This window comes from Stenella coeruleoalba (genome assembly GCF_951394435.1).
Source record: "Stenella coeruleoalba genome assembly, chromosome: 10".
NCBI lineage: Eukaryota > Metazoa > Chordata > Mammalia > Artiodactyla > Delphinidae > Stenella > Stenella coeruleoalba.
Window position 1 is genome coordinate 100,135,069 of NC_137156.1, and position 26,443 is coordinate 100,161,511.

At 47.4% G+C, this 26,443-nt stretch overlaps 2 protein-coding genes across 6 annotated transcripts in view; one reads left to right on the top strand and one right to left on the bottom strand.

Annotated features, from left to right (window-relative positions):
- LOC307193293 (peroxisome proliferator-activated receptor gamma) overlaps positions 1-19,735 on the top strand; it is a 216,665-nt gene extending 196,930 nt beyond the window's left edge. For 3 of the 5 annotated variants that reach the window (XM_079935053.1, XM_079935052.1, XM_079935054.1), the window contains exons 8-12: positions 1,878-2,016; positions 8,078-8,114; positions 9,251-9,362; positions 10,407-10,496; positions 11,357-12,213. In XM_079935053.1, the coding sequence (XP_079791179.1) occupies positions 1,878-2,016; positions 8,078-8,114; positions 9,251-9,362; positions 10,407-10,496; positions 11,357-11,416 (438 nt within the window). In that variant the 3' untranslated portion in view covers positions 11,417-12,213. The other 2 variants (XR_013830286.1, XM_079935055.1) reach the window with 2 other exon arrangements.
- Positions 18,711-24,183, bottom strand: MKRN2OS (MKRN2 opposite strand; the record flags this gene model as incomplete). The annotated part of the gene is made up of 3 exons (XM_079935058.1): positions 18,711-18,951; positions 19,752-19,914; positions 24,126-24,183. The coding sequence occupies 3 exons, from the start codon at positions 24,181-24,183 to the stop codon at positions 18,711-18,713; spliced, it is 462 nt and encodes a 153-aa protein (XP_079791184.1).
- Positions 24,184-26,443: the final 2,260 nt, after the last annotated feature.

Genomic DNA, 26,443 nt, shown 5'->3' on the forward strand with positions numbered 1-26,443 from the left:
GAGGATAGCAGTATCTTCTATAACGATCAGGAAATCTGTCAGAGCAGTACCAAAAATTAACAGCAAAAATAGAAACTACCCGTGTTTTAGCACCTGCTTCGGTAAAGGCGGTAAGTTAGGAACTTTATATGCAGTACTTCTAGTCCTCAACTTGCGCCTGTAAAGACTTTTATAGACGAGGTAACTGAGGCTGAGGAAACACGTAACTCACCCAGGGACACACAGCTGGTCTGGTTAGAATTAGTATTTGAACCTATGTCAGGACAGCTCCAAAGCCCGTGATTTTGTGCTGTATCCTGCTGCCCTTAGCAGAACGTTAATCCCAGTGCTTGCCTCCTGGTAGAGGAATTGGGTGGAAGGCGAGACTTCACCGTATACTTTTGTACTTCTTGAATTTTCGCCCATGTGAATACAATACCTGTTCAAAATAATTCACGTGAAATTAAAATTAAGATGAAAAAGGTAAGCAGAACATTAGAACAGAGAAAATACATTTTATTCTGTTGTTGAGGGTACGTATTTCGTCATTCATCCGCTTCTAACTGTGTAAGTCCCCTTCATGAGTATCCCAGTGGTTTGGAAACGGGTGTCTGGCTGACGGGTGACCCATTGTCTGAGAGGGGGGCCGTCCTTAGCCCACCCCACCTCCTTCCCTGGGCCTTCACTGACATTTGTCGGGGCGTTCCAGCTGCTCTGTAGAACCCTCAGCCTCTGAAACTCGGTGGGCTGTCCAAGCCGGAAGTTCGGCCTTCTCCACGAGACTGTTGCTTGTTTTGGAGGGGGGTGGATTTCAAGACCACACACATATGGAGTTTCCACCTTAGGGACAACCGGTTGTTTTGTTTTGTTTTGTTTTGTTTAAAGGAGAAAAGAAAAAACAAAAAAAAACCAACTCTAGCTCATACTTATGGTGTTAAAATCTCAGACTGAGACAAACTGAGCAAGTCTCATTGAGTGACCGATCCGTAAACCAACTAACTGAAGGACTGGCCGTTTTAGTCAGCACTGAAATGAAGCGGAAAACCTTCCAAACTTACCTGGTCTTTCCTGTTGTGTTGGCACGTCAGACTGTTCTCTGAACCGTTCTCAGCGTCTTCAAGTCCGACCTTAGAAACAAAATTCCCTTTGAAGCAGTTGGATTACTAACTTGTGCCTTGCAATAAATGTTCTAGTTTCAAAGAATAAATGGAACATGTTTTTGTAAAAATGTTACAGAATTATTTTTGGCTTTTCTGAATGTGGCCTGGCAAACCGCAGCTACCCATTAGGGTCTGTGCGTGCTGCAACGTGCGCCCTCTGGCTTTGGTGGACACCCGGCCCGCCCCCATTCCTCTGCCTGGACTGTTCTCCCACCAGCAGCCCCTCCGCTGCCCTCCCCCGCTTCGCTTGGCTGTTACCAGCCTGCAGGGTTGCTGTCTCAAGGGGGCCTCTCACAGGTCCTCTGGGGCAGTGCTGTCCAGTAGAAACATGATGGGAGCCTCAGATGGGAGCCACATGCATAGTTTTCAGTTTTCTGGTAGACACATTAAAAAGGTTTTTTTTTAAGTCAGCTGAAATTGATTTGCATTATTTACATAGTATATTTAACCCAACATATTTAAAATTGCTGGGATAATTTATATTCTTTTTTTCATTCTCAGTTTTGAAATTCAGTGTTCTTTTGACACTGGCAACACATCTAAGTTCAGAGGAGTGGCTGGCTGCCGCCACACTGGATAGCGCATAGCGCGGGTCTGGATCTTGTGGTTAAACCCTTTGTCATGGGCACCGTGTTTGTTTATCTTCTGCTCACACTTAGTATAGATGTTGTCGATTCACCGCTGGATAATGGGTGGATACATACGTCATAATGCTTTGTTTTCCCCCAACAACCGTAGGAGCCTTTAACGATTGTGAAGCTCTGGAACGCCTTCCGCGTAGTTCAGCCTACGTTCAGGACTACGTACATGGCGTACCATCACTTCCGAAGCAAGGGCTGGGTGCCCAAACCGGGCCTGAAGTACGGAACAGATTTGCGTAAGTGATTCTTGGCTTGGCAAGTGTGAGCACACCAGGGTTCACATCAGATCCTGGGGTGAAAATCGAATCGGTTATATGTGCTGTTGCTGTTTTTTCCTGAGATGATGGATGTCCTCCTGCCTTAGATAATCATGTTTGGATCGGGGTGGAGGGTATGTTTTCCTCTTTTCCACTCTGAGATCTTAGAAGAGAGTCCACAGTCCCTACCCCCACCTCTCTTTAGTGTGTGATGTAGGGCAGTCCCTTATCTTCTGGGGTAGTCTCACCTGTCAGATTGTGTGCAGTGCCATTAATAATCATTGTAGAACTGTGGTGATAATCACAGCTGACATTTATTGAGCCCTTATTGTGTGCCAAGCATTGTAGGAGACGTTTGACGTGCACGACCTCGTTTAATCCTAATAGCAGTTCTACAAGATCAGAGCTCACCATCCTCGTTTTTCTGATAGGGAGACTGAAGTTGTGAGAGAAAGGGTCATTTGCCCCTAAAAGTTCCCAGGGTCAGTAACTCATAAGTCTGGGCTTTGAATGCTGGAGCCGAGGCCCTTGGGAACTTCTAAACAGTACTGCCTCCCTCATCTTTATTTATAGGAGGGAGTCGGGACCCGCTGAGCACCTCATTCACCAGATAATTGCTCAGGGTCTTGTGTGAGCCAGATCTTCTTAGGTGCCAGGAACACAGAGGTGCACAAGACAGACAAAGCTCCCTGGGTGGAGCTGCTCACGTGCTGGGGCGGGGCAGGGGTGAGGAACAAACAAGCAAACACATAAATACGTACTGTAATTTCAGGGTACTAAGAAAAATAAAGCAGAGTAAAGGAACAGAGAGTAAAAAAGAAACTTAGGGTGGTTAGGAAAGGGACTCTCTGAAAAGATGTGCCCCAAACAACAACAGAAACGTGACTACAGTGAGGGAACAGGTCACTTGACAGTCTGGGGAAGAATACCCAAGGCACAAAGGAGCAGCCAGTGCAAAGGCCCTGAGGCAGGACTTAGGAGCAGCACAAGGCCAGTGCGTCTAGAACTTAGAGGTCCGAGGGGGAGAGTGACGTGAGGTGATGTCTGGGGAAGATCACGTGGGGCTGCGCAAAGACTTGGGGTGTTATGCTGGTTATTGGAAGTCCTGGGAGATTTTGAGCAAAGGAGTGACATATTCAGTAACATGATTTAGTGGGACCTTTGTGTACTTTCTTACTAATAGACGGCAGGGGTCGGGGGGCGGGGGGCAAGGGACGGGAATGGAAGCAGAGGGAGTAGTTAGGGAAGCTGACCTGACCAGCCCTGCGGACAGAATGATCGGGACCAGCTCGAGATTAGTTTGCCAGGTTTCCAGATGATTGCGTGGCCCACAGGTCACAGCGTTTCAATAAGTGACGTAGCCGTTGCACTGCCGTCACTGGCTCCCCGCCCTGCTCTCCTTTCCCTGCCCCGTGAGAATAGCCGCTCCGTGTGAGCGCTTGGCAGGCCAGTGTGCTCACCGAATGGGCGAAACCTGAGCAGAACTTTCCAGTTGACCAGGCCACGGTGACGCGCTCTGAGGAGGTAGGGGTAACAGAAAGAGCTCTCCGGGCTCACACCGGTTCCACGTCTTACTACCTGTGTGACCTCAGAGAGGTCAGTTCATCTCTCTGAGCTTCCGTTCACTCATCATGTAACATGGATAACAACATCTTTATAAGACAGCATCTTCTTTATAGAAAATAAAAACAAAACGTAGCCAGGGGAAGGGACCTCTGTTGAGTGCCTTGTAAGCATACCTTACTGCGTGTGTTTTCAGTACTCAAGCCGTATTTGTGGATGGTGGGTAGAGAAAACTTTCCGCATTGAAAAATAAACTGCCTTATAAGGCTGGATGAAAGGACAGACAGATGGACAGACTTTTAAAAAGAAAAGAAATATGTCAGCTGCTGTTTCCCAACCCCCCAAGGGCTTTGCCGCAGGAGGGGTGTATCGTGCCCTTGGAGCTGCTTGTGTGATTAGCGTGAGACCAGGTTTCTAGCCCAGCAGTGCCATGAAGGGTGTCTTCACATCTCCTGCTTTAGGGAGAATTCAGGAGCTGCGCTAGCCTGGGGTGCGAAAGAGCAGCTTCCTAAACTTGACCTCTTCTCCAGGCACGGCTACATGGTGCTGCTGGTCTCTTACCAGCATCATTTTAATTTTGAAGGCGAGTGATGTGATCACACATACCCTAGAACACAGGCTACACCCAGGACGTGCTCCCTTAACAATGGTTTCTGCTCACAGAGGTAATGACTCATGACAAAGGGCCGGTAGGAAATTCACATCTTATCAGGGAAACCCTTCCCTTGACTGAGTCTTGTCAATCAGATTTCATTCCAGGAGCAGCGCTTGGAACAGGTGATAAGATCTCAAATCAGGCGCAGCTGCTGGGCCAGTTGACCTTGATTGCCCTGTGCTGAAAACCAGGCCAGAAATCACTTGGGAGCCTTTCCGTACATCCCCCCCACCCCAGAAGCTGCTGCTGGCTCCTATGGTGACCAGGTGCCTTGGTGCTTTTCTTCTCCCGTCTTATTTCATCTTCACGCTCCGTGAGGCGTGTGGCGCTCACCTCCTTCAGTAGCTGAGGAAACTGAGGTTTCGAAGGGTCAGGGGAGTTGCCGAGGGTCCCACAGCTGGTAAGTACAGAGGTTAGGGCTGTTTGGGTCCCAGCTCTGTGTACTTCCCACCACACCTGACTAACATTGCCAGCCAGAAAGCCGAAAACCAACTCCAGCCTTCTATTTTCATCTTACGCATTCCCACCCGTTCCAATTTTGGGTTCACGTGGACTGAGTTTGATCATGTGATTCCCCAGCTCCCTGCAAATTAGAAGTTGCAAAACAGGTAGAAGGAGGGGAGCCGTTAGAAGCCAGCAGAGTTACAGGATGTCCAGAGAAGAACCATTGCTGGTCGTGGCATCGGCCCAGAGCTGGTGGCTGGCTCTGCCCCAAGGGAGAGGCCCTGGGGCCCCGTGCTCCTCACAGAGCAGGGAGGCGCACCTTCCTCCCATCCCCATCTTCAGTTCTTTCCCAAGCCACCCTCTTGGCTTATTCTTCTAATCAGACTTTAAATGTTTTTGTTAACATTTTCCACATTTGCACACATAATACGTATTAAATCATAAGTGTTTTTCATGCAACTCCTGAGAATATTCTCCTCCATAATTATGGCATCATATAATACCTAAGAGAAATCAGAATTATTCATTAATATTAATCAGAATAATTAACAATTCATTGTTGATTATTCATTAATATTAATTAATTATTCGGTAATATAATATCATAAAAATATCCAGTCCATATTTCAATTTTCCCACTTGTCCCCACAATGTCTTTTGTGGCTGTTTGGTTTTTGATTTTTTTGACAGGCTCCACTCAAGATTCATTTGTCACATTGAGTGCATTTGCCACTTTCAGTTTCCTAGGGAGGCCATGAGAAATGACCACAAACTGGGGACCTAAAGCAGCAGAAGGTCTAGAGGCCGGAAATCCGAAACCACGGCCTTGGCGGGGCCGTGCTCCCTCCGTTCCTTCCCGCTTCCAGCTTCTGGTGGCGCCAGCTGTTCCTTGGCTGTGGCTGCATCCCTCCAATCTCTGCAAAGATCCTTTTTCCAAATAAGGTCACATTCACAGGTCCCAGGAATTGGGACGTGGACATATCTTTTGGGGGCCACCATTCAACCACTGCAGTCTCTTCAGTCTTTTTTAATCTAAAAGAGTCCCTCCACCTGTTTGTTTTCTGTGACGTTGACTTTTTTTGAAGAGTCCCGTAGGGTGTCCCACAGTCTAGGTATGTCTGATCACTTCCTCGTGGTTAGATTCGGGCTTGCCGTTTTTTTGCAAGCACGGGTGATGTGTGTCCTCACTGGGCCACGTCCAGGGGTGCCTGATGTCAGGTTGTCCTACTGCTGGTGATGCCGTTTTTTATTGTGTTTTATTTTTATAAAAATAATTTTTTTTAAAATAGGGCAGCCATTGTCGGGTGTCTGCGCTTTTCCTTTTGTAGTTCACGAGTGACTTGTAGGGTGACACTGAGTATCTGGTTCCCTAGTAGTTACAGTGGTTGCCCAAATTGATTATTGCCCTGATCACTGTGTTCTGACTCTATCATTCCTTCCGCACGCCACGTCTGGTGTTAGTGTAAGAAAGCACGTTTCCTCTCTTCTCCCTCTTCGTTCAGACTTTATTTTTAAATACCCACTATTTCTTAGACTTCTGAAGCTTTCATCTTTCTACCTGGGAGGCACTTTTGTAAAACTATTTCATTTTCCCCTCTGAATACGCTGTTATCGTCGTAATCTCTATTATCATGGGTAACTCTTCGAGCACCTCCACCTGCATTATTACCCCCATTTTCCATAAGCAGATTGAAACCCAAGTGTCATCGTATGGTCTTGGCATTGCTGAGCCTTGAGTTGGGGTCTGACTGATGCCATGTTTATGCTTTTAACTCCTCAGCTGCACCTCCATCGTAGTCAGGCATCTGAATGGCCTGAGTTGGGGGTCGGAGCTGCTTTCGAGCTGTGTCACTTTCCAGATGCATCTTAGGTGAAGGATGTGTAACTGATCATAGCTAATAGCAGGTGAGGGCTAGAGGAGATTTTAATTTCCCCTCGTGTCTTCATTTTATGGTTTTGGAGACTGAGGCTCAGGGAAGTTACTAATGTGTTTAAAGCCACACAATTAGGAGTGGCAGAGATCAGGCCAAAACAGAACCCCGAATTCAGTCTCATCCCAGTACAGGGTCTCCTTCCACTGCACCACGTCCCCAGAAATTGAGAAATAGGTGTTTAGATATTTACTTAAATGTGGGCCCTTACACAGTGAATTTGAGCTGACTTGCCAAATACTTTAAATACAATTTAAATAGGAAATATGTTCATAAGAAGGAAAGGTGACCATGGAAAATATACGTGAAGGGTTACTGTATCATCCATTGGGTCCTAAACTGGTTCTGACCTCGTGGTGCGTGAGCTAAAGGGAAACGTGATTAAATGCCGGGTTTATGCCCTAAAGGAAAAGTTCTGCCAGTTCCTCAAAGGAAACAAAGCTTTTCTGCCTTGGTTTTTGCACAAGCTCACGGATATAATTGTTAGTTAAGGTAATTCCTGCGGCTGTAGTTACGTATAAATTCCAGATTTCATGGGCTTAATTAACACTAGAAGTTAATTCTGTTCATGTGAAATCCAAAGCCAGTGTCTGAGTGGCAGGTGGACCAACTCCCACAGGGACTGCAGGGGCCCGGCTTCTTCTTGTGGTCCCACGAGCTTCACTCGGCCTCACAAAGCAACAAGCACAGGCTCGGTGCCGGGGAGGGTTTTCTGGGCCAATCAGGAAGTGCCCTGGGACACACAGCCACTCCTTGCTGCTTGGGAGGCTGATACGGTGTCTCTCACGTGCCTGGGGAGAGAGCAAACAGATCTGGTGGGCAGATCTCCGCACCCTGCCACAGGCTGTGTGCCCCCGAGGGCTCGCCTGCACTTCCACCATCCACGGCAGACCCCGGCCAGCCACTCTGACCTCCACAGACTGAATGAGGTGGGCAGGCGGGTCTCCGAGTGGCGTGTGTGCTTATGTGACTTTTTCCCCACTTGACTTTGAATTTCCTAAAAGTAGGCATGAGTCTCATTCATCTTTGGCACAAGCACCTATCCTGTACCGGCCAGAGGAGCTCAGACCCTGAATGACGATTCAAAAGATTTGAAATGAATAACTGAATGTTGGTCCTCATTATACCAACTTGACACACTTGACATGATTTCCCACTCTCTCTCTGGAGAGTGTAAGACAAGAGACAGGACAAAAATTGCTTATACTTGGATTTGGAGTTCATTTGTGGGGTGCGGGTGGGACGAGGGTATTAGGGTCTTGGCACCAGATTTGCTTTGCTAATTTTTGTTCCAGGGGAAAAAACAGTTTGGGTTTTAAAAACAGACCACAGGGTGTATTACAGGTTACCCACATAGAGAGCCCTGGGTGTTTGAAGAAGAAAATATAAGTATGAAATGAGACTTTGATTTCGAGCGGTTACCAGTTTTCTTTCTTTCTCTTTGCAGTGCTGTATCGCAAAGGCCCTCCGTTTTACCACGCAAGGTTTGGAGTGATTTTTTTTTCTTTTTGGAGTATAGTTGATTTACAGTGTTGTGTGTGTTTCTGCTGTACAGCGAAGTGATTCCGTTACACATACACATACATTCATTCTTTTTTAGTTTCTTTTCTCATTTTGGTTATCACAGAATAATTGAGTGGAGTTCCCTGTGCTATGCAGCGGGTCCTTGTTGATTATCTATCTTGTACATGTTAGTATGTGTGTGTTCATCGCAAGCTCATGATTTATTGGAGTGATTTGTAAATAAGTTCATGGCTTAAAGTGACAGGAGGAAATTTCTGAGCCCCAGTTTAATTTTCAGAGGCACACAAATAATTAGAGTCAAATTCCTCCTGGTTTAATAGGAATAGATACTATATGTCTGTCCCTTATAAGTAGAAGTTGTTACACTATCTATAAAATAATAAATAGGTCAGGATAATTTATGTTTTAGCATTAAACATTGAGTTAATCTGTGCAGTTACTGCTATATAGTAATTATTCATCTTCATATCAGTGAGTATTATTATCTAAACAGTTGAGTGAATTCATGGGTTTCACGCTGGGAGAAATATTTCTGTTCCTTTCCTGTAAGTGCTGAATCAGGCTTATAGTTTGTAATGTAAAGTGTGAGTTTTTCATTAATACTTTTCCCAGTAGTAGTCTAGGGGAATTCAGGATCAGATGCTGTGTGTTTTATTTTCTGTATTTTCGTTCTTGGTAGGACAAACAATGTTATTTTTATTTTATTTTAATATTTATTTATTTATTTTATTTTTGGCTGCATTGAGTCTTAGTTGCGGCACGCGGGATCCTCCGCTGTGATGCGTGGGCTCCTCGTTGCGGGGCTCAGGCTTCTCTCTAGTTGTGGTGCTTGGGCTCCAGAGCACGTGGGCTCTGTAGTTGTGGCACAGGGCTCTCTAGTTGTGGCCTGCATGGTCAGTAGTTGCGGCACACGGTCTTATTTGCCCCGCGGCATGTGGGATCTTAGTTCCCTGACCAGGGATCGAACCCACGTCCCCTGCGTTGGAAGGTGGATTCTTAACCACTGGACCACCAGGGAAGTCCCAAGCACTGTTCTTTGTAAATGGGTTGACTTCATGTTTTTTTTTTTTAAAACACCCTTTGCCTTGTTTTCCAGTTACTCTGTCATCATCGAGCTGGTGGATGACCGTTTTGAGGGCTCTCCTCGCAGACCTCTCAGCTGGCGGTCCCTGGCTGCCTTGAGCAGAGTTTCAGTCAGTGTCTCCAAGGTAACACCGCATCAGCTTTGGGGTTCACGTGTCATTTAAATGGTTGGATTTTTCGTCTTAATTGTGGTAGAAGCATAAAAGTCACGTGTAGGGACCGCAGAGCATTTGTGTGAACGAAGCTCTGGAAGCTGGTCCTCCTCTCCGTTTGTCCCCCCACCAGCTAGTGCACAGCTCCAGGGGTGGAGCTCCGAGGTTTCCCATGGTGATGGGTGTCAGTGGGCATTGCCTTCCTTCCTCGGGGCAAGCCCAACCAGCACGTGCTCAGAATCCACTCCCACTCATTCACAGACGACTCAAAAAACACTGACGTGTTTGTTTTTTCATAGGTAGCAGATCTCTCAAAGAGAGAGAGGAAGGGAATTAATATTTATCGCTAAACACCTTATGTCTTTTCTCACTACCCTGTTATTGTCCTCATCCGAAGGGTGAGGAATCAGAGTCAGAGATGTTGGGTGACCAATCCAAGAACACACGGCTCATGAGCAGAGCTGGGATTCAAACCCAGAGCCACGTGACTGCCCCACCTGTGTTCTCCGATATCCCACTGCCGTCAAGTTAGAAGGGACATTTCGTCTCATACCAGGACTACGAAGAATGAAAGTTTTGTGTGTTCTCTGTTACTCAGTAACTCTCTGAGTTCTCCTTCCCACAGCTGCTGGAGGCGTGCAGGGCGTTGAGGCCGGAAGGGCCAGCAGGGCCAGATGGCGGCTGCCTGGGCACAGGCTACGTTGCTTAGGTTTTATCCTGTGCGAGTCACTGTGTCCTAGAGAAATAGGGGTCTAAACTGTTTCCAGTATTGGATATTTTAAACGCTGTGTTTATGATCAGCATATGCGCTCTGTTTGCATTCTCCTGCCGTGTCAACGATGACTGAACGGCAGGTCTTTGGTCCAGAGAGGGGCCTGGTTACGTCCCGGGAGGAAACGGACGTGCTTTGTGAGCCTCGGGCAGCACACGCTGAGAGGGGGTGGAGGCGGCCGCGTTTCCTGCCCAGATTTGGATTTGTTTTGTGGGATACGGAGTTTGTTTTCCGTGTCTCAATAGGAATTTATGCTGTGCTATTTGATTAAACCCTCCACCATGACTGACAAAGAAATGGAGTCACCAGAATGCATGAAACAAATTAAAGTTCAGGTAGGTGAACTCGGAAACAAATGCATGTCGTCACAAAGGCTCTGCCCAGCGTATTGCGTCCCTTGGAACCTGTGGTCCCGAGACAGGACGGGAAAAGCATCTCGCCTCGGCGATGAGAGCCCTCTCAGGTCCTTCCCCTCTGAACCCAGCCTCGCTCCCCCTTAGCCCTGTGGCCCCTTGTCCTGTGATGTCCTCTGGTTTCCGCCCCTGCCGGGAGCAGCCCAGACCTCTCCTGGGTCTCGGCCCCTGAAACGACAAGGGTCACTGTTGGCTCGCCACCTCCTTGAACATCTTGTCTGGCTGCTGGGGGCCTGTGTTGGGCTGAGGCTCCCGCATCTTCCTGGCGGGATTTTCTCTGCCGGCACTGCCGACCCGCCATCCAGTTGCCCATCCCGCAGCAGGCCAGCCGTTGGTCCCCAGGGCCCAAGCGCCTCGTCCCCCTGTTTATCCTGCTCACACCCACTGGCTCAGCTCTTCATAAAATGCCAGTCGAGACCCACGTCTCCCTTCCCCATGCTGCCCCAGACACACCGGCACCGTCACAGACCTGGTACTGTGTTGAACGGTGGGTTCGCACCAGCACTCCTGTTCCTGAAATGTGCTGGTAGGAGACCACAGCAGGGGTAGCTCTTAAAATCTTGGGGTGATTACTGGAGATACTGTAGATGTTTCCACATGAGGTCTGTTTGCTACATTCACATTTCTCCAAATGTTTAGTTACAAGGAATGGGGAGCAGGTATCATCCTTGTACAGACAGCTCTCTACAAAATGTCTCTGCGATGCTGTATGCCTAGCGTGTTCACGTTCGTTCATTTCTGTTTTTGCAATTCAGTCGCCTTTGTATTTTGATTGGTTACAGGAGGTGATTCTAAGCCGTTGGGTTTCTTCACGGGAGAGGAGCGATCAAGACGAACTTTAACAACTCAGCCTCAGGTTTCTGATTTCACCAGCAAATATTACTGAGTCTCCTGTATAAGCCAAGTTCAGGGCGAGGTAAAGAGTCCTTTTATTGTAATTGCCCATTAATGTAAAAATTTTAAAGAGCGTGGCACTCCCAGCACCGGAAAGTGTTAGTGTGTTAGAAGTTGAAATTACACAGGGAAGAAGAGCCCTGTGCGGGGACTGGACTACAGGTTCTGTCCTTGGATCGGTCACTCACTGACCCCGGGCCTCTCGCCTCAGGGCCTCGTCCTTTCTGCGTGGGGGCTGGACTAGGCCAGTCCCAAGAGGACCCTCCCAGCAACAGGCAACTTCTGTTACTCTCTGATTTTACCTGAAATGGTAGTTTCTCTCCAGGCGGCTCTGCAGTTTTCAGGGCACCACTGTGCACCTGCCTCTCTCATTACCCACGTCCAATCTGTCCTGGAAGAGGGGCTTCTGTCCACACGTCTCCAGCTCTCCAGGAACTTCAGCCAATTTCGCAAACATGGGAAATTCCATTTACTGTCTACCAAGGATTTCTGTATCATAGGAAGCATTGTAAAACACATTACCTCATTATTTAATTCTCAGTGAACCTATTGGTGGGCACGTTGTGTAGAGTACACAACAGTATTGTGCAGGATTAGATAAGAATTGTATCTTGCTTCGCTGAACTCGTTATAAAATAAAAATATGTGGTGAAAAAATGAATGGAGATATATAGTGAATGCAATTAATATTTGGTAAAACACAGTAAACGAAGCCCTTTTTTAAATTGTTTAGATGACAGTGAGTTGCCTGAGGGGCAGCGGGGGGTGGGGGGGATGGGTGGAGGGGACGGTGAACAATGTCTGAGATCCACCCAGCGCCCAAATTCACATCACTGGCCGGCAGCCTTCTCCTTGACACCAAGTACCCCAGAAGCGGATGGCTAAGAACCATCTTGGGAAGCTGTGGGATGAAAACACCAAAATGGGCCTCTGTTTGCATTCCCTTGACCTTGGGCTTAGAGCTCCTGATGACTGAAGATTCTGCTTGAGGTTGAGTGTTTAAGGGGTTGCTTCTCTTCTCCTCACGATACCGCTCTGGCAGCCAGACCGTTTCGTCGGCGTGATCTGCGTCTTACAGATTTGGAGTCCAGGTGATGGAGCTCCCCTTCCTTCCCTGTTTCAGACCAGTAAAGCCCATCCGTTTGAAAGAGCCTGTGGCAACCTTCTTGCTCTTCATCAGTGATGAGAAGAGTTGGTCAGCATTTTTACCGTCCGCCTTGCTTACTCCGGGCTCCTTACACCGCAGAAGACTTGGCTTTGAATCACCACTTTATCAAAACCTTGAAAGTCAGCAAAAAATTTCAAGAGCCGTTTCTTTCCTATTTCATTCATCATTTGTGATGACACTCCTTTCCAAGCCTAATCAGTGCATCGAATGCCTTTCTGGTAAAAACTCTGCCATGAATCCTTCGTCAAAGTTCAGTCACCCTCTCAGCTCTCCAGGTACTGTATCATCAGCTGATACGCTTTGAAGGTTGTGGTGACTCCTTGGAATAAAGGCTACATTAAAGGTGTGTGTAAGCGGAAAGACCACAGTTATTATCCGTAACTGAAAGCTCTAGAAGGATGCCTAGAAGCATCATCTTCCGTCAAAGAAGCCTTGTGTGAAAGATTCTCCTGCGTCATGTGTATGGTTTGAACACCGTGTAGCAGGCCATGCGCTTTGTTTTCAAAAAAAAAAAAAAAAGCTCAGGTTCATCAAGATTGGAAATTTGCTCTGCAGTAGTCACCTTCGGGAATTTCAGGGGTTCACTGGGGGAGCTGCTGCAGCCTTCCATGCAGCTGCAGTCAGGCTTACATAAATCTCCCAGACCTTCCAGGCTGGCTTTAAAACCGAAGTCCATCACCAGATCCTCGTTCCCCATCATTTTTCTAACTCTCCATCTGTACCAGCATGTGCTCAGTGGCATCACGCTGACTGGCTGTGCGTCCTCCACACACGAATCTCACTAGCTTGATAAAAATAGCTCCCATGCTCCAGAAGACTGCGAGACTTTGTGGAACCCACACATTTCACAAGTTGTGCTTTGTCACCCACCCAATGCAAAAACCATACACAGGAAAGGGACGCACGTACTTGGCCGAGGTTATACCTTTTATATGATCACCCTTCTCAATAGACTGTCGCTCCAGCTTTTTTTCCTAACAGAGGGGATTTCCTCAGCGTCTGAAACTCACCTGCTTTCTTCATGGACTTCTCCACTTCCAGAGGAGACAGTTTCACCTAATAAAGTGGGGAAAATGAAGTGGTAACACACTACACACCTAAACAGCATAAGTTCCCGGCAGTCGGCTAAGACAGCGGCGTGTGCTGCGGCCTCTGTTCGGTTCAGACACTCAGAACTTGAGGATTTTGCTGCAGGCTCTTACGTATTCGTCATTTTTCACTTGGATAGCCAATATGGGCTAATGTTTTTTTGCAAACCATTACAGCCAATGTTTGGATAGTGAGAGTCGAGATGGGGCAGATACCTTTGTGTTCTTGTTTAGCCCGTAGCAGCCTCTGAGTTCAGGGAGTGGGACGCTCCACAGGAGGAATAGGGAGGCTCAGAGGTGGCCGCCGTATGCCACCGCCAGGATGTCCACGCGGGGGACTTGAACCAAGAGCCCTCGGTACCTCTGTGAGATCACCACAGCTGAAGTGACACCGGCCCAGAAAAATCATATGAGTCAACAGAACAGCCCTGCTAGGGCTCATCCAGTGGAGGTTAGAGGGGAAGGCCACCCACCACTCCAGGCAGGGCCTGGGGTGTGCTGGCAACGCGGGGCAGTGGCAGTGTGCTGGCAACCTCAAGGTTGGGGTATAGCCCGGGGCCCCTGTCACCAGGAACGTGCTGGTCCATGTCACTTGGCACACAGTGTCAGGGGTTCGCAGATTCCATGAGGACCCTCTGTGGATCCAAGGTCAGGAACGTCGGTGCAGAGTGTGGTTCTTAGCTCGTAGTTTCCCCAGAGAGAATTTTATTGAAGTCAGTGTAGTGGAATGAGCCTTCTAGAAAGGACACATTGAGATCTCAGCTCTGCCTCTCCTGGTTCTGTGACCTTGGACGATTTACTTGCCCTTATGAGCATTGATTTTCTTATCTCTAAGATGGGCCGATGATACTGTTTATGACTCTCACCTCAATAAAAGAAAGTAAAAATAATAATATAATGTTAGTGGGAATTCCCTGGCGGTCCAGTGGTTAGGACTCAGCACTTGCACTGCCGTGGGCCTGGGTTCAACGTCTTGTCAGGGAACCGAGATCCTGCAAGCCACGTGGCACTGCCAAAAAAATAATAGTGTTCCCCCAGCGGGTTGCTGGAGGATGCAGCGGGCTGGTCCTTCCAGGGTGCTTTAAGCACAGAGCCTGGCCCATAACACCCTTCAGCTCTGCAGCTGTGAGGGTTCATCTGGGGGAAGGAGGAGGCACCATGTCCTTACAGCCACAGTGCACACTGCCTGTGACAGCTGCTGCTTACACAGATGATTACCGTAGGTTGATTCTCCCGCCTTTGTGGAGGCTGGCCTTCTGACCTCAGCCCCAAACTATAAGGGAAAATGGTGATATCTGTGCCTTCACTGTTCTAAAATTCCCTCATAAAGAGATTCAATTCTATAAAATAATTCGTTTATGTGTAACACTTGGCAGGGATTAAACCAACATGAATGGGACATAGTTTTAGGCAGGTTTACCAGGCTGGACCTGGTTAGGTTTCCCAGCATTTTTGAGCATAGCATACAGATCTGAAAGTTCATTGTTACTTATTGTTAAAGTTTTTATTTTGTCTTAATTATTTTACCTTTATTAAACCATTTTCATTTTCTTTAAAAAAAAAAGTTGCTCTTTACTTGAATGTGGTTTTTAGTGTTCCCCTGTGGGGAAAGTACTTAGGCTAAAAAGAAATTAAATGTCTCTCCTCCCCATCACCCACCTCCCACTTGTGATTTTTCCAACCGAATTGAATTTTTTAAAACCTGATTACAGGGACTTCCCTGGTGGCGCAGTGGTTGAGAGTCCGCCTGCCGATGCAGGGGACACGAGTTCGTGCCCCGGTCTGGGAAGATCCCACATGCTGCGGAGCGGCTGGGCCCGTGAGCCATGGCCGCTGAGCCTGCGCGTCCAGAGCCTGTGCTCCGCAATGGGAGAGGCCACAACAGTGAGAGGCCCGCGTACCGCAAAAAAAAACACAAAATAAAACAAAAAAAGAAAAACCTGGGTCCAAGAGTCCAGGTCTACACTAGGAAAACAGTGGTGACCTTGGGAACATTGCTTAACCCCTCTGAACGTCAGTTTCCTCACCTGTGACGTGGGCATAATTACTAGCTCCGGAGTTTGTTTCGCAGACTAAATGAGATGGTCTGTGAAAGAATCTGGCACATTATAGGTGTGCTTTTTTCCCTTTCAGATGAAACAAAAGTGTGAGCATTGACATAATTATTTCCTCTAGGAAGTAAAAAGCCTATTTTATGCCCTGGTAGGTAACACAGTGGAGGAGGAGGTGACAGAAAAAGTTCGAGGTAAAGTAGTGAAGACAGCTCTGGGGATGGGGGAGGGGTACCATGGTAAGCACTTCCTGCACGAAGGGAGCGAGGTGCAGCCATTGCGGGTGGCTTGTTTTTTTAATATCGTTTATTGGGTTTTTCTGGTTATAAGAGTAATCCATGCACGCTGTGGAGGCTTTGGAAAAATGCCTTCGTGTGGGTTAGTTTAGTCTTGCGGATCAGTGACTCTGTGGCCTTGCTGTGAACGGGAGCCCAGCCGTCCATCATCCCAGGAGCACTGACGGAGACAGATGTGTGCCCAGGGCTGCGCTCACCGCTGATGTGAAGGAGTGCACTTGGGCTGCCAGGTGGACCTCAGATTTCATCTGGGGTTGGAGTCGGTGCCAGTGCTGAGGATTCTCAGCTCTCACTTCTGCAGAGCTGAGCCACGTCGCCCATCTGTCTGTGGTATTCTGATGCCGCATTTCCTTTACTGGGGTAAAACCTGTAGGCTGGTACTGTGGTTTTGTGAGCAGGGCATTTGTAGCCTGCTGAAGTGAAAGAAGAAATACGAGGCCGACCGCTACCAAAGGCACCTCCATGGTGTAGAGCAGCCCCGAAAATAGGGAGTGGGGATTGTTAAAGCTTTGTTTGAAAATCAAGGTCAAGCACTTGGAGAAAGCATGAAATTAGCGTTTCTAATATTAACAATTTTTTTTTTTTTTTTTGACTGCATTGGGTCTTCATTGCTGCGCGCGGTCTTTCCCTAGTTGCGGCGAGCCGGGGCTACTCTTTGTTGCGGTGCACAGGCTTCTCATTGTGGTGGCTTCTCTTGCTGCAGAGCATAGGCTCTAGGCGCACAGGCTTCAGTAGTTGTGGCACGCACAGGCTTCAGTAGTTTTGGCACGCAGACTTAGTAGTTGTGGCTTGCGGGCTCTAGAGTGCAGGCTCAGTAGTTGTGGCATACGGGCTTCGTTGCTCTGTGGCATGTGGGATCTTCCCGGACCAGGGCTTGAACCCATGTCCCCTGCATTGGCAGGCAGATTGTTAACCACTGTGTCACCAGAGAAGTCCCAACAATTCTTATTTTAATTGTTTTATGACATGTTTCTTATCTGCTGTTCATATTTGAATGCTGATGAAAGCAGAATGCTTATCTTCTCTAACGATGGCAAATTGCTGACCCAGTTGCCGTACACCCTGCGTGCCACTGGTCGCTTTCGGGTCACTAGGTGCTGGAGGTAACTGCACAGGCTTTGCAGTCAAACCTGGTCTGAACCCTGGTTTTGCCACTGGGTGCCTTTGGGCAAGTCCGTTTCCCTTGTCATCTGTAAAATGGGCATGATGTCAGTACCTACCTCACAGGATGGTCTTAGAGATTAAAAGAGAAGAGTAAGAAGTGTTTACTCTGGTGTGGAGTCTTTTATGAATACGCGTTAATTGCAGCTGTTATGATTACTAATAATAGGATAAAGAACTGGTCCAGGGAAGCAGAGTCCTAAGACAGAGCTTAAAGAGAATGGGGCAAATCGGAATATCCCCCAAACCCCACGCCCCTTTCATCTTTACCCGCTGAGGTCTTTATGATTCCTTGAACACAGAGTAGCAGGCAGGTCATTTAAGGTGGTCTCATTTTCTAGGTAGGAAGTTTTGTATTTCTTAAAGAACAGTCCTAAAACTTAACAAATGCAAATGTTGAGCTGCCTGCAATTTTTCCCACTGAAGTTGCTAGTGTGGAACACTGACCAATGCCTCTTTGGAAACAAGCTTGAAGAATCTGTAGCAAGTTTTCGGAATATCTTTATTACTGAGTAACTATTGCTACCTTGAAGATGGGTTTGGTTTTTGGAAATTAGACATGATTCGGTGCCCACGCTGAGGAATAAGATTAGGTGGATAGTATATCACGTTTGGTCAAAAACAGAGAGTTCTGGAAGCAGTTTCCAAAGAGGAATCCTGAAATGTTTTGATCACTGGCTATTTAAAGTCTGATTATCTGGGTGTAAAAATTCTAATGTTAACAATCCTTGTTAACAATCCTTGTGGTTACTCATCTCAGTCGTCCCCTCCTCCTCCTGAAGGTATGAGAGACAGAAGACGGACTTTCATCGTGTCCTTTCTGAATTCTGCACCTAGAGTGGGCAGAGGAGGTGATTCGCTGTGGTAACTCCAACACCCCAACTCCCCACCTCAGGCCAGGGAAACAGGTTGATTGAGGAATTGCCAGTCCTGTTTGTGCGTGTAGACACAGAAAGGCTGACCCAGGAGGAGTGCATGGTTCCCGGCTCAGATTCTGAGACCTTTTTCCTTTTTTTTTTTTTTTTTTAACTATTATTGATTGTCAAAAGGTTACCATGTGCTTTTTATATAAAAACAATGAGGTGAAGGCAGTCATTACTTCATAAACTGTAAGGGTCTCTTCCTACAAATCCCCAATTTCTGGATTCACAGTGAAAGGTGAATTTGTTCCCTACTTAATTTATAGGAAGAGTTCTCATTGCTCTGTGAAAAAAAGATGCTGCCACTTTACGCTGTAACATGGACCCCAAACTACGGTGAAAACAATTTTAGTTGTGGTGCCTACAATTTTGAAAACCCAGGACAATTTTTATTCATTTCGTAAATTCTTACACTGCAGTAAGCTGAAATATGCGTAAAGGGAAGCCGTCTAACTCTTTTTTATTAAACACAGTTGAAGACATATAGAGGCCCAGTAGCTGTTCCAGGCGGGAACCCCCAGACATCACTTCCTGTCTGCTCTCAGGTGCGATGCGCGCTCAGCACGAGCCGCTTCCCGGACGTGGGCTTGTCTGGGGACCAGGGGGCTCGATGACGTAGAAGCCGTGCTCTTCTATCATGCGGTAGAGCATGATGTACTTGGAAGCCTTCCTCGTCCTCGGGATCACGAACTTCTCCGTGAACTCGTCCCGGTCCAGCCGCTCCTCGCCCTGTGTGGCCAGGACGCAGTTAATGAACTTGAGGGCGTAGCTGTAGCAGTTGTGGTGGTCTTCTTCGTACCTTATGGGGCAAGGGCGTCGAGAAGACAAGGCTTAGCCCTGAGCTGCCCAAGGCCTTTCATAATTTTAACCTCGCTGCAAGCTGGGCCCCCATGTGTGCTGGCCCCCTTGATGACATAGTGTCCAGAGGTGCAGTTCAGAGGGACACTTGGCATCTGGGGCTATTTCTGCTTGCAGCTTAAGTACAGCTAGGACTCACCGACATGTCCAGAGTGGTGACTCAAGTTGCATATAGGCCCCAATTTGGAGAACTTAATTTCACTGAAATTCTAGATTCTCGAAGTGGAATTCCATGTCTGAGTTTTATGATATCCTACAGTGTCTAAACTTATTTCAAGGGAAGCATCAGGACAGTTTAAGTCCACAAGTATGCTATATATCTTCTACAGTGAAAAGGGGGCAAGGAATCGATAAATTAATTTCAAACTTGCTGAAACTTAAAATGGGGGAGCTTTGGATAGGTTTAAATTTTGAACCTCTTTTAAAATTGTTTTGTTTTAAGGGAATATACTACTGTGGGTTTTGCTGTACATATTATTAAATGTCGAGTGTGTAAAGGAGTCAAATAAGTGAAATAACTAGAGGACTAAGGTCTGGTCCCTTCAGCTCTTAGAGTGCTGTGGTTCTGTTGGGGAAATGTGTGCTAGCTCACCTCTGCAGAAACCCCAAGTAATTCAGCCCCTGCTTAATTCTGTTACAGACGCTACTATCTCAGTACAGGCTCAACATGCAAGTCAGTGCAGCTTAGCGTCCTCTGTGAGCTGTGATGGCACCTGGTGGTGAGTGAGGGCCCTGTCCTACCTGTGAGGCAGCCAGGCCCCCGTGGTGGAGAAGTCTTCCAGGTACTTGTCCCACTGGTCCATCAGTCCGAACATGCCGGGCTGCAGGAGCGGGATGCTCACGCTCTGCCCCCAGCCCGCTTCATCTCGCTGGACACCGTGCACCGTGTAATTATACACGACTCCTGCCGCCAAAACCAAAATCACACGGAGGCGTCAGGGGAAACGCACCCCGGTGAACGGGACAGCAGCCACCTGCTAACTGCACACAACAGGAGCCCAGACAGCACTTCCCGATTGCAGTCCGAGAGCTCTCGAAGCCCCTCCTCCAGGGAACCTCTGCCTCCTTGCTCTCAGCACCCGAGGTTGTCCCAGAGAAACGAGACAGTAATAGGTGCTGGGGTGATCATCTCCAGATATTTTTGTTGAAGTTCTCTGTCTACAAAGGCGTCCGTCTCACTTCCTTAAATCAGCAGTACAATTCTCCTGACAAAGACTGGTGCAGATTTGACTGTTCGTGACAGTCAATGAGTTCAAAACCCAGTCCTAGGTTTCTGTTCACAGTGTCAGTTCTCCTGCCTCAAGGGAGCAGCAAGGGCTGTAATCAGATTTCACCTGTGGGACCTGATCGCAGCCGCAAGTGGCTGGCCTCGCTCACCATTCCCAGGCCTGCACCCTCCTGCTGGCGGCACTCCCCAGGCCTTTTCCTGCAGACTGTGCCCTCCAAGCTAAATCTGGCCAAAGGAACCATTTTATTTAAATGTGCTGCTTTTCTGATTTTTTAAAGCAAACTTTCGCAGGGCCTACCGCACGCTCAGGTGCTGTGTCCCCCCAGTTTATCCCTGGTGTTCCTGCTTGGCCCCTGGAGACCCCAAGTATGAGGACCCAGTGGCAGTGGGCTGAGTGTGGCATTGGGAGCAGAGGGTCTGCTTCTAACACAAGATGAGGTCTTGGACAACTCAACCTCTCTGGATGTCTGTTTCTTCCTCTCTTAAAAACTAAGAAAAAACATACACGTTTGCAATGTTTTTAATGTTTTCTCAGCTCTTGGCTGAGAAAACATTAAAGAGCTTTCAGATACTTAGTATCGTTAGTAACGTAGCCACATTACTTTCTCTCTAGAAATACTGCTCTCTTCTAACCAGGTGTTGGGGGAACTTTTTAAGCTATGAAAGCGCACTTACCATTTGTGTTGGTTATCCCCACGTGAAGATCAGACCTTCCGTCATACTCCCTGGAAGAAATAAGAGCGTTTTTGTCCTCTCATTTGCACACACTAGGCGTGTGGAATTGGTATTTAAAGTGGGAGGAGAACAGTGGGCCTCCCCTCTTGGCCGGTGCCAGAACTCGGCCTCGGTGCCAGAGGCCAGGTTAGTGGAAAGGCCAAGAGTACGTGTGAGATAGAAAACAGTGCCCTGCACCCGCTCTGGATTTTCTTGGCCCCCGCAGTCCTAAAGGTGAGTGTGCTGGAAGGCCAGCCCTGCTGGAGCGTAACGTCAGCATGACGCCTGGCTCTGCAGCAGAGGGGCCCACCCCTGTCAGCTGTTGAGGAAGCTCCTGACTCTTTCCTCCTTAAGTGTGAGAGGGCAGCCCATTCCTCAGGCCAACGTGGGTGAGAGGGTCCTGAAAGCACCTCAGTGGGCTTCTACCTTTGAAACTAATATGGTCTTGAAGCCCGTGGCCACACTCACTTTTCCTGGACAGCCCTTCTTTCCTGAAATTATTCTTCCCCCGAGGCTGTGCATCAGATGTATAACTCCAGGTAATTTAACCTCTATATACGATCCCAGGCTATCACTTGTTTGCCCCGAGACTTTCTCACCTGTGAGATGGAAATAGCATTAGCTCCTAGCAAGCTGGTTGTAAGAGTAAAATGCCTGTTGAGTGCCACCATGTAGAGGTGTCACATAAGTCAGGTAATTTTTAAATGATGCGCTCCTTTGTCAGACCACAGTTCTGAATGTTTGGTTCCTCGTTCAAGCAAGCAGTCCCGGGGTTTACAATGGCCAAGGACACAAATGGCTGCCCACCTCTTCAGAGCAGTCCCCCCAGGCCGTCTTGTTGCAGCCACTGTGAGTTTTCTGAGACCCTGTGGGTTCAGAGGTTGAGAATGAAGCTGGGAAAAACAGTAAGTCTTGGGTGGCCGATCACGGTGCTGGACCTGGATGTGTGCCATCCGCAGATCACTCCCTGCATGTACAGCCTCTCTGTTTCCCGCCTAAATCCCAGGCGTTCCCTCTCACTCCCGCTCTCCTCCAGTTATTTCTCATTCATGCAACATGTCAACTACGGGCCTGTCATTTGAAGTGAAGTGCTAGTGACACAACGGGAAATGAGGTCCCTGCCTCACAGGGTTTGCCTGCTTCCAGAGAAGACTTTTCTAGTTTTAGTTTAACAAGTTGTTAATAGATTGAGAAGTGTTACAGAAGCATGTGATGGGGCAGGGCCAGGGCCACCCCTATCCCATATGATAGTTTTGTACAGATTAAGAAAAGGTGCCCCTTCTTCCTGCAGATGCAGGTCTGCCCAGGGTGCTGCCCGGGGTGAGTGGAATGCAGGCTGAACTTCGGTACCCGCCACTGCCTTGGCCAGGTGCCTTTGTGCAGTCCACAAGCTGCACGGCCCTATATGGCAGCCCTGAGGGATCCTCATCTAGTTAGATCAGAGCCTCCGTGATTCCTTTGAGTCACTGCTGGTTCTCTTAAGAAGTAGATGAAATTGTCTCAAGATGAGTTGTGGGAGTTGGTCCTGAGGGTTTAGAAACAGGAGGAGAGGGAAAAAACTAGTCTGGAACTCGGCCTTCAAGGGACTGGTGGGCAGGGGGCTCCTTGGGTTCTGCAGATCCTGGCCTGAGTTCCTGAGGGGGATAGGAAGATGCCTAAGCACACGATGTATTTCCACACCACCACCTCCTTTCTGCTGCTGCCGAGGGAGGCCAGGGCTGTTAGTGTCACCACCACATCACAGAAGAGAGGAATGCTTCTCAGGGGCTAGCCTGAAAGCCTGTCGCGTGTTGTGTCATTTCTGGAGAGCGGGGCAGCAGCTTGTTCACTGTGACATCCCTAGCATTTCCCACACACAGCTGCTCAGTGAGCACCTGTTGAGTGAACCAGCGTTACAGGAAGTGAATTCTGAATTTTAAGCTCTGTTCAAAAGCTTTCGGAATCCAACCAGTTACTAACTCCAAGTTAGCGTGAATGAGGGGCCTTATAAAACAGTTTGGGCTTCATGAATCTGGTTAAGGGAGAAATGAAGGTTCTCCCAGTCACGTTCTGAGCTGAGTATGAAAATATTGGGACAGGAAGGAGCGTGTTGGTTCAACGTCGTGCCTGGCACCCGGGCCAGGTTTATAGGCCTTTTCACTGACCCTCACAACTCTGCAAGGTCAGTGGGTCCTCATTTTACAGGTGAGGAACCAGAGACTCGGAGAGGGTCCTGGAGCTGGTCTGAATCAGGGTAGGAATGGGGGGCTTCTTGGCGTACAAGCCTGCACGGTCCCCTCTGCATCCCGCTGCCTCCCCGAGGAAGGGTCAGGAGTGCAGTCTGTTGTGCCCCTAGTGTTTGACCAATGCCTTGTACACACGTCGGTTCGTTTCATCCCCATAGGGACTGGAAGGAAATTGATTAAGGAAGTTAGCGAGCAGGAAAGTAGTCAACTCCAATTTTCTTATCCCAAACCAGCACTAGAGGGCAGGAGGGACTCAGGAGGGTATGTTTCAAGGAGGCAGGAAGGTCTGGGCATCAGACCACAATAGTGTGCACGACACACTTCCCAAAGCTCGCACCATTACTCATCACTGTTCTCTTGAAACCTGGCTCGTGCAGGGCCAGTTCCAATTCCACCTGTAAACTCAGGACTCTTAAGAAGGCACCATCCTTTCTTTTGATTTCTGAAATGTTTCTTAAAGTCAGGTGACGTCTACCATTGAAACAGACCAGCTCTAGTCTCAATTTCATGCACCTCCATGCAAAATAGTCTGTACGTGGCCATCCTTCAGGCTCTGTGCAGGGTACCTGCTTGTCACAAATGTTACAAACTAACTCGAAGTAAAGGTATTATTTTGATGAGATTAGCTGCTGGGTCATTTTCCCAGTTAGCCTCTTAGCACAAAATCTATGGGTAAAAAAAATCTCCAGGCTATCGATTCCTCTCTTAAAATTGTATAAGCAGGTTTGACCTTCGTATATTCTTGCACTTATCATTCCAGGAAAGTATGCACCCTTCTATTCTTATGAAACAAAAAGGCCAACATTTTAGGATTTAACACCAGACCGCTGAAAAGATTATCCACCAAATCTCACACTGTATATAGCACGTTAGAAAAAGAAAGTTTAAGTGACTAAAACAGAGAAGGGAAGCTTTGCACAATCCAATGCAACACATAAAACACTGTACCTGAGAAACGTCCCTTGAGTTGGTCTGAGGAGGAATGAACACTCTTCTTGATGCCCATCGGTAAACGGATTAGGGATGCTGACAGGTGCTTCCTCCAGCTTCCTGGAGCCCACGTCCTGCCAGCAGAGGGGGCAGCATGGCGGCACGCTGAAGCTGTAGATGTACTTCTGACAGTGGTTGAATTTGATAATAGGCTTCCCAGCCTCTGGGCGTTGCATGGCTTTCCCCTCCTGGGCAAGGAGGGGTGCGTTCCCCAGGACTTCCTTTTCCGCGTTACATGGCCAGCAAATGCCCTCCATCTGAGTAACCTGATAACAGTGATGTCATTCTGACTGGTGGCTTCAGAAGCCAAAACAGCTAGGGTTAACCTGTAACCAGGCCTCCCCATGAACAGGTGTCTTAAAGAGCCAGCTTCATTTGTGCTCACAACGTTTCTTTCTAGCCTTTGTACGTTTTGCAACAGTCGATAGCCAGCTCTTCCTCATTCTCCAAAGCCCTACCTTTCTGTGAAACCTTCCTCAGCTTCCCCCAGCGTTCCCTTGCGCTGGCAGCACTGTATTTGTTTCCACCAGCGCTGTTATTTAATTTGTCTGTGAGCTTCTTGGAGTTAGTGACCCACATTTACTTTTGGTTTTCTAGAATAGGTTATATTGTTTGGGTTTTGGATAAATAAATGGAATCCTTACTTTGAGGCTGTTTTTCTTTTGATATTTTATATTGTAGAAGGACTCATGCTCATAAAAAATTAACAGCACAGGGATAGGGATAGTGGTTACCCGAGGTGGTGGGTGCTGACTGGAAGAGGGCATGAGGGGGACCTGGGGTCTGGGGTTGTGCTGATTCATTATCTAGGTGTTGATTATACGAGAATATTCAGTTTGTGAAAATACATCAAGCTGTACGTTTTACTATATGCACTTTATGATTCTTCAGTTTTAAAATAATTTTAAGCACCTGCATAAGGATATGTGGAAAGAAAGGTAATGCCCCCCCATTTCTCATAGCATTTTTCCACCCACCGTATTGTACTCCCGGGAGAAAACTGCAAGGTAAAATAAGTGAATATTTCCACATACTTTCTTCAAACCCCAATGTTGTTTTACTGTATACTGTTTTGAAATTTGTGGTTTTCTCTCATCTTGGAAACTTTTTCACACTATCAGTTGTATAGGTCCAGCTCAGCCTTTCAGATGCCTGCAGAGGAATCCAAAGTTTGGTGGCAACACGCTTTCCTTAGCCAATCGCCTCCTGATGCCTGTGGTTCCAGAGAAAAGCGATCGTAGAGGGAAGACCCACAGAGAAGGTGTCATGGCAGGTAAAGGCGCTTCAGAAAAGTGTTTCCTAATGTGCATTTAAATAAGGCACAGTATGCTGAAGTGCAGAAAAGCACGTATTCAGTGTAATAATATGGAATGATGATCAGACTCACAGCAATAAAAAAAGACCTTAGAAATCATTTCAACCAACTTTCTCTTGTTACAGCGAAGGCAGACAGGTTATAGCTAGACACGCAGCTCAGGTGACAAGGATCTGAGATTGTTCATTATTAATATAAACCACCGCTACTGTTCGATTGTTTGTGTGACGCAAGTTACTTTCAACTGAGAATATATTCATCTTCATGACACCAATACCAAGAGGTATTTTTAGTCCTATGAAAAGAAACAGAGGAGCCATGCCTTAATAAACATTTTTAATATGCTAGCATTCTTTTTTTTAAATCGTTTCTTGATCTTTTCAGTGAACAGAGCAGGGTAAAAAAAGGTGCACACACACATGCATGCATGCATACACATAAGGATTACATGCTGTTTCCAATTCAACTTCAGGACTAGTGTTTTTACTTAATCTCTTCTATATTACATTTGTATCTCTTTTCCTCCACACTGAAAACCTTGGTCTCAAGGATACAGGGGATGCTTTATCCCACCTTACACAATCTCAGAGTAGCAGTAGTAATACCACCACCTCTAATTATGATTAGAGGGTTTTTTTAATTTTTGCACATACTCTCCCCATCTTCCTCTCATGTATTTAAATGGTTATCCTATTTCTTCACTGTCAAAGCATCTGCCATTGTAAACAATAACCTCTCCCCTCGCTAAGGCTTAGTTTTACACACAAATATCTTTTCATGCTCACTATCAGTCCTTTCCTCACTCTCTAATAATTATGAAGTTCATTCCTAGAAGATTCCTCAGGAAGGGCTCATAGGAAGACTAGTTTCTGAGTTCTTTTTTTTTTTTTTAATAAATTTATTTATTTATTTTTGGCTGTGTTGGGTCTTTGTTGCTGCGCGTGGGTTTTCTCTAGCTGTG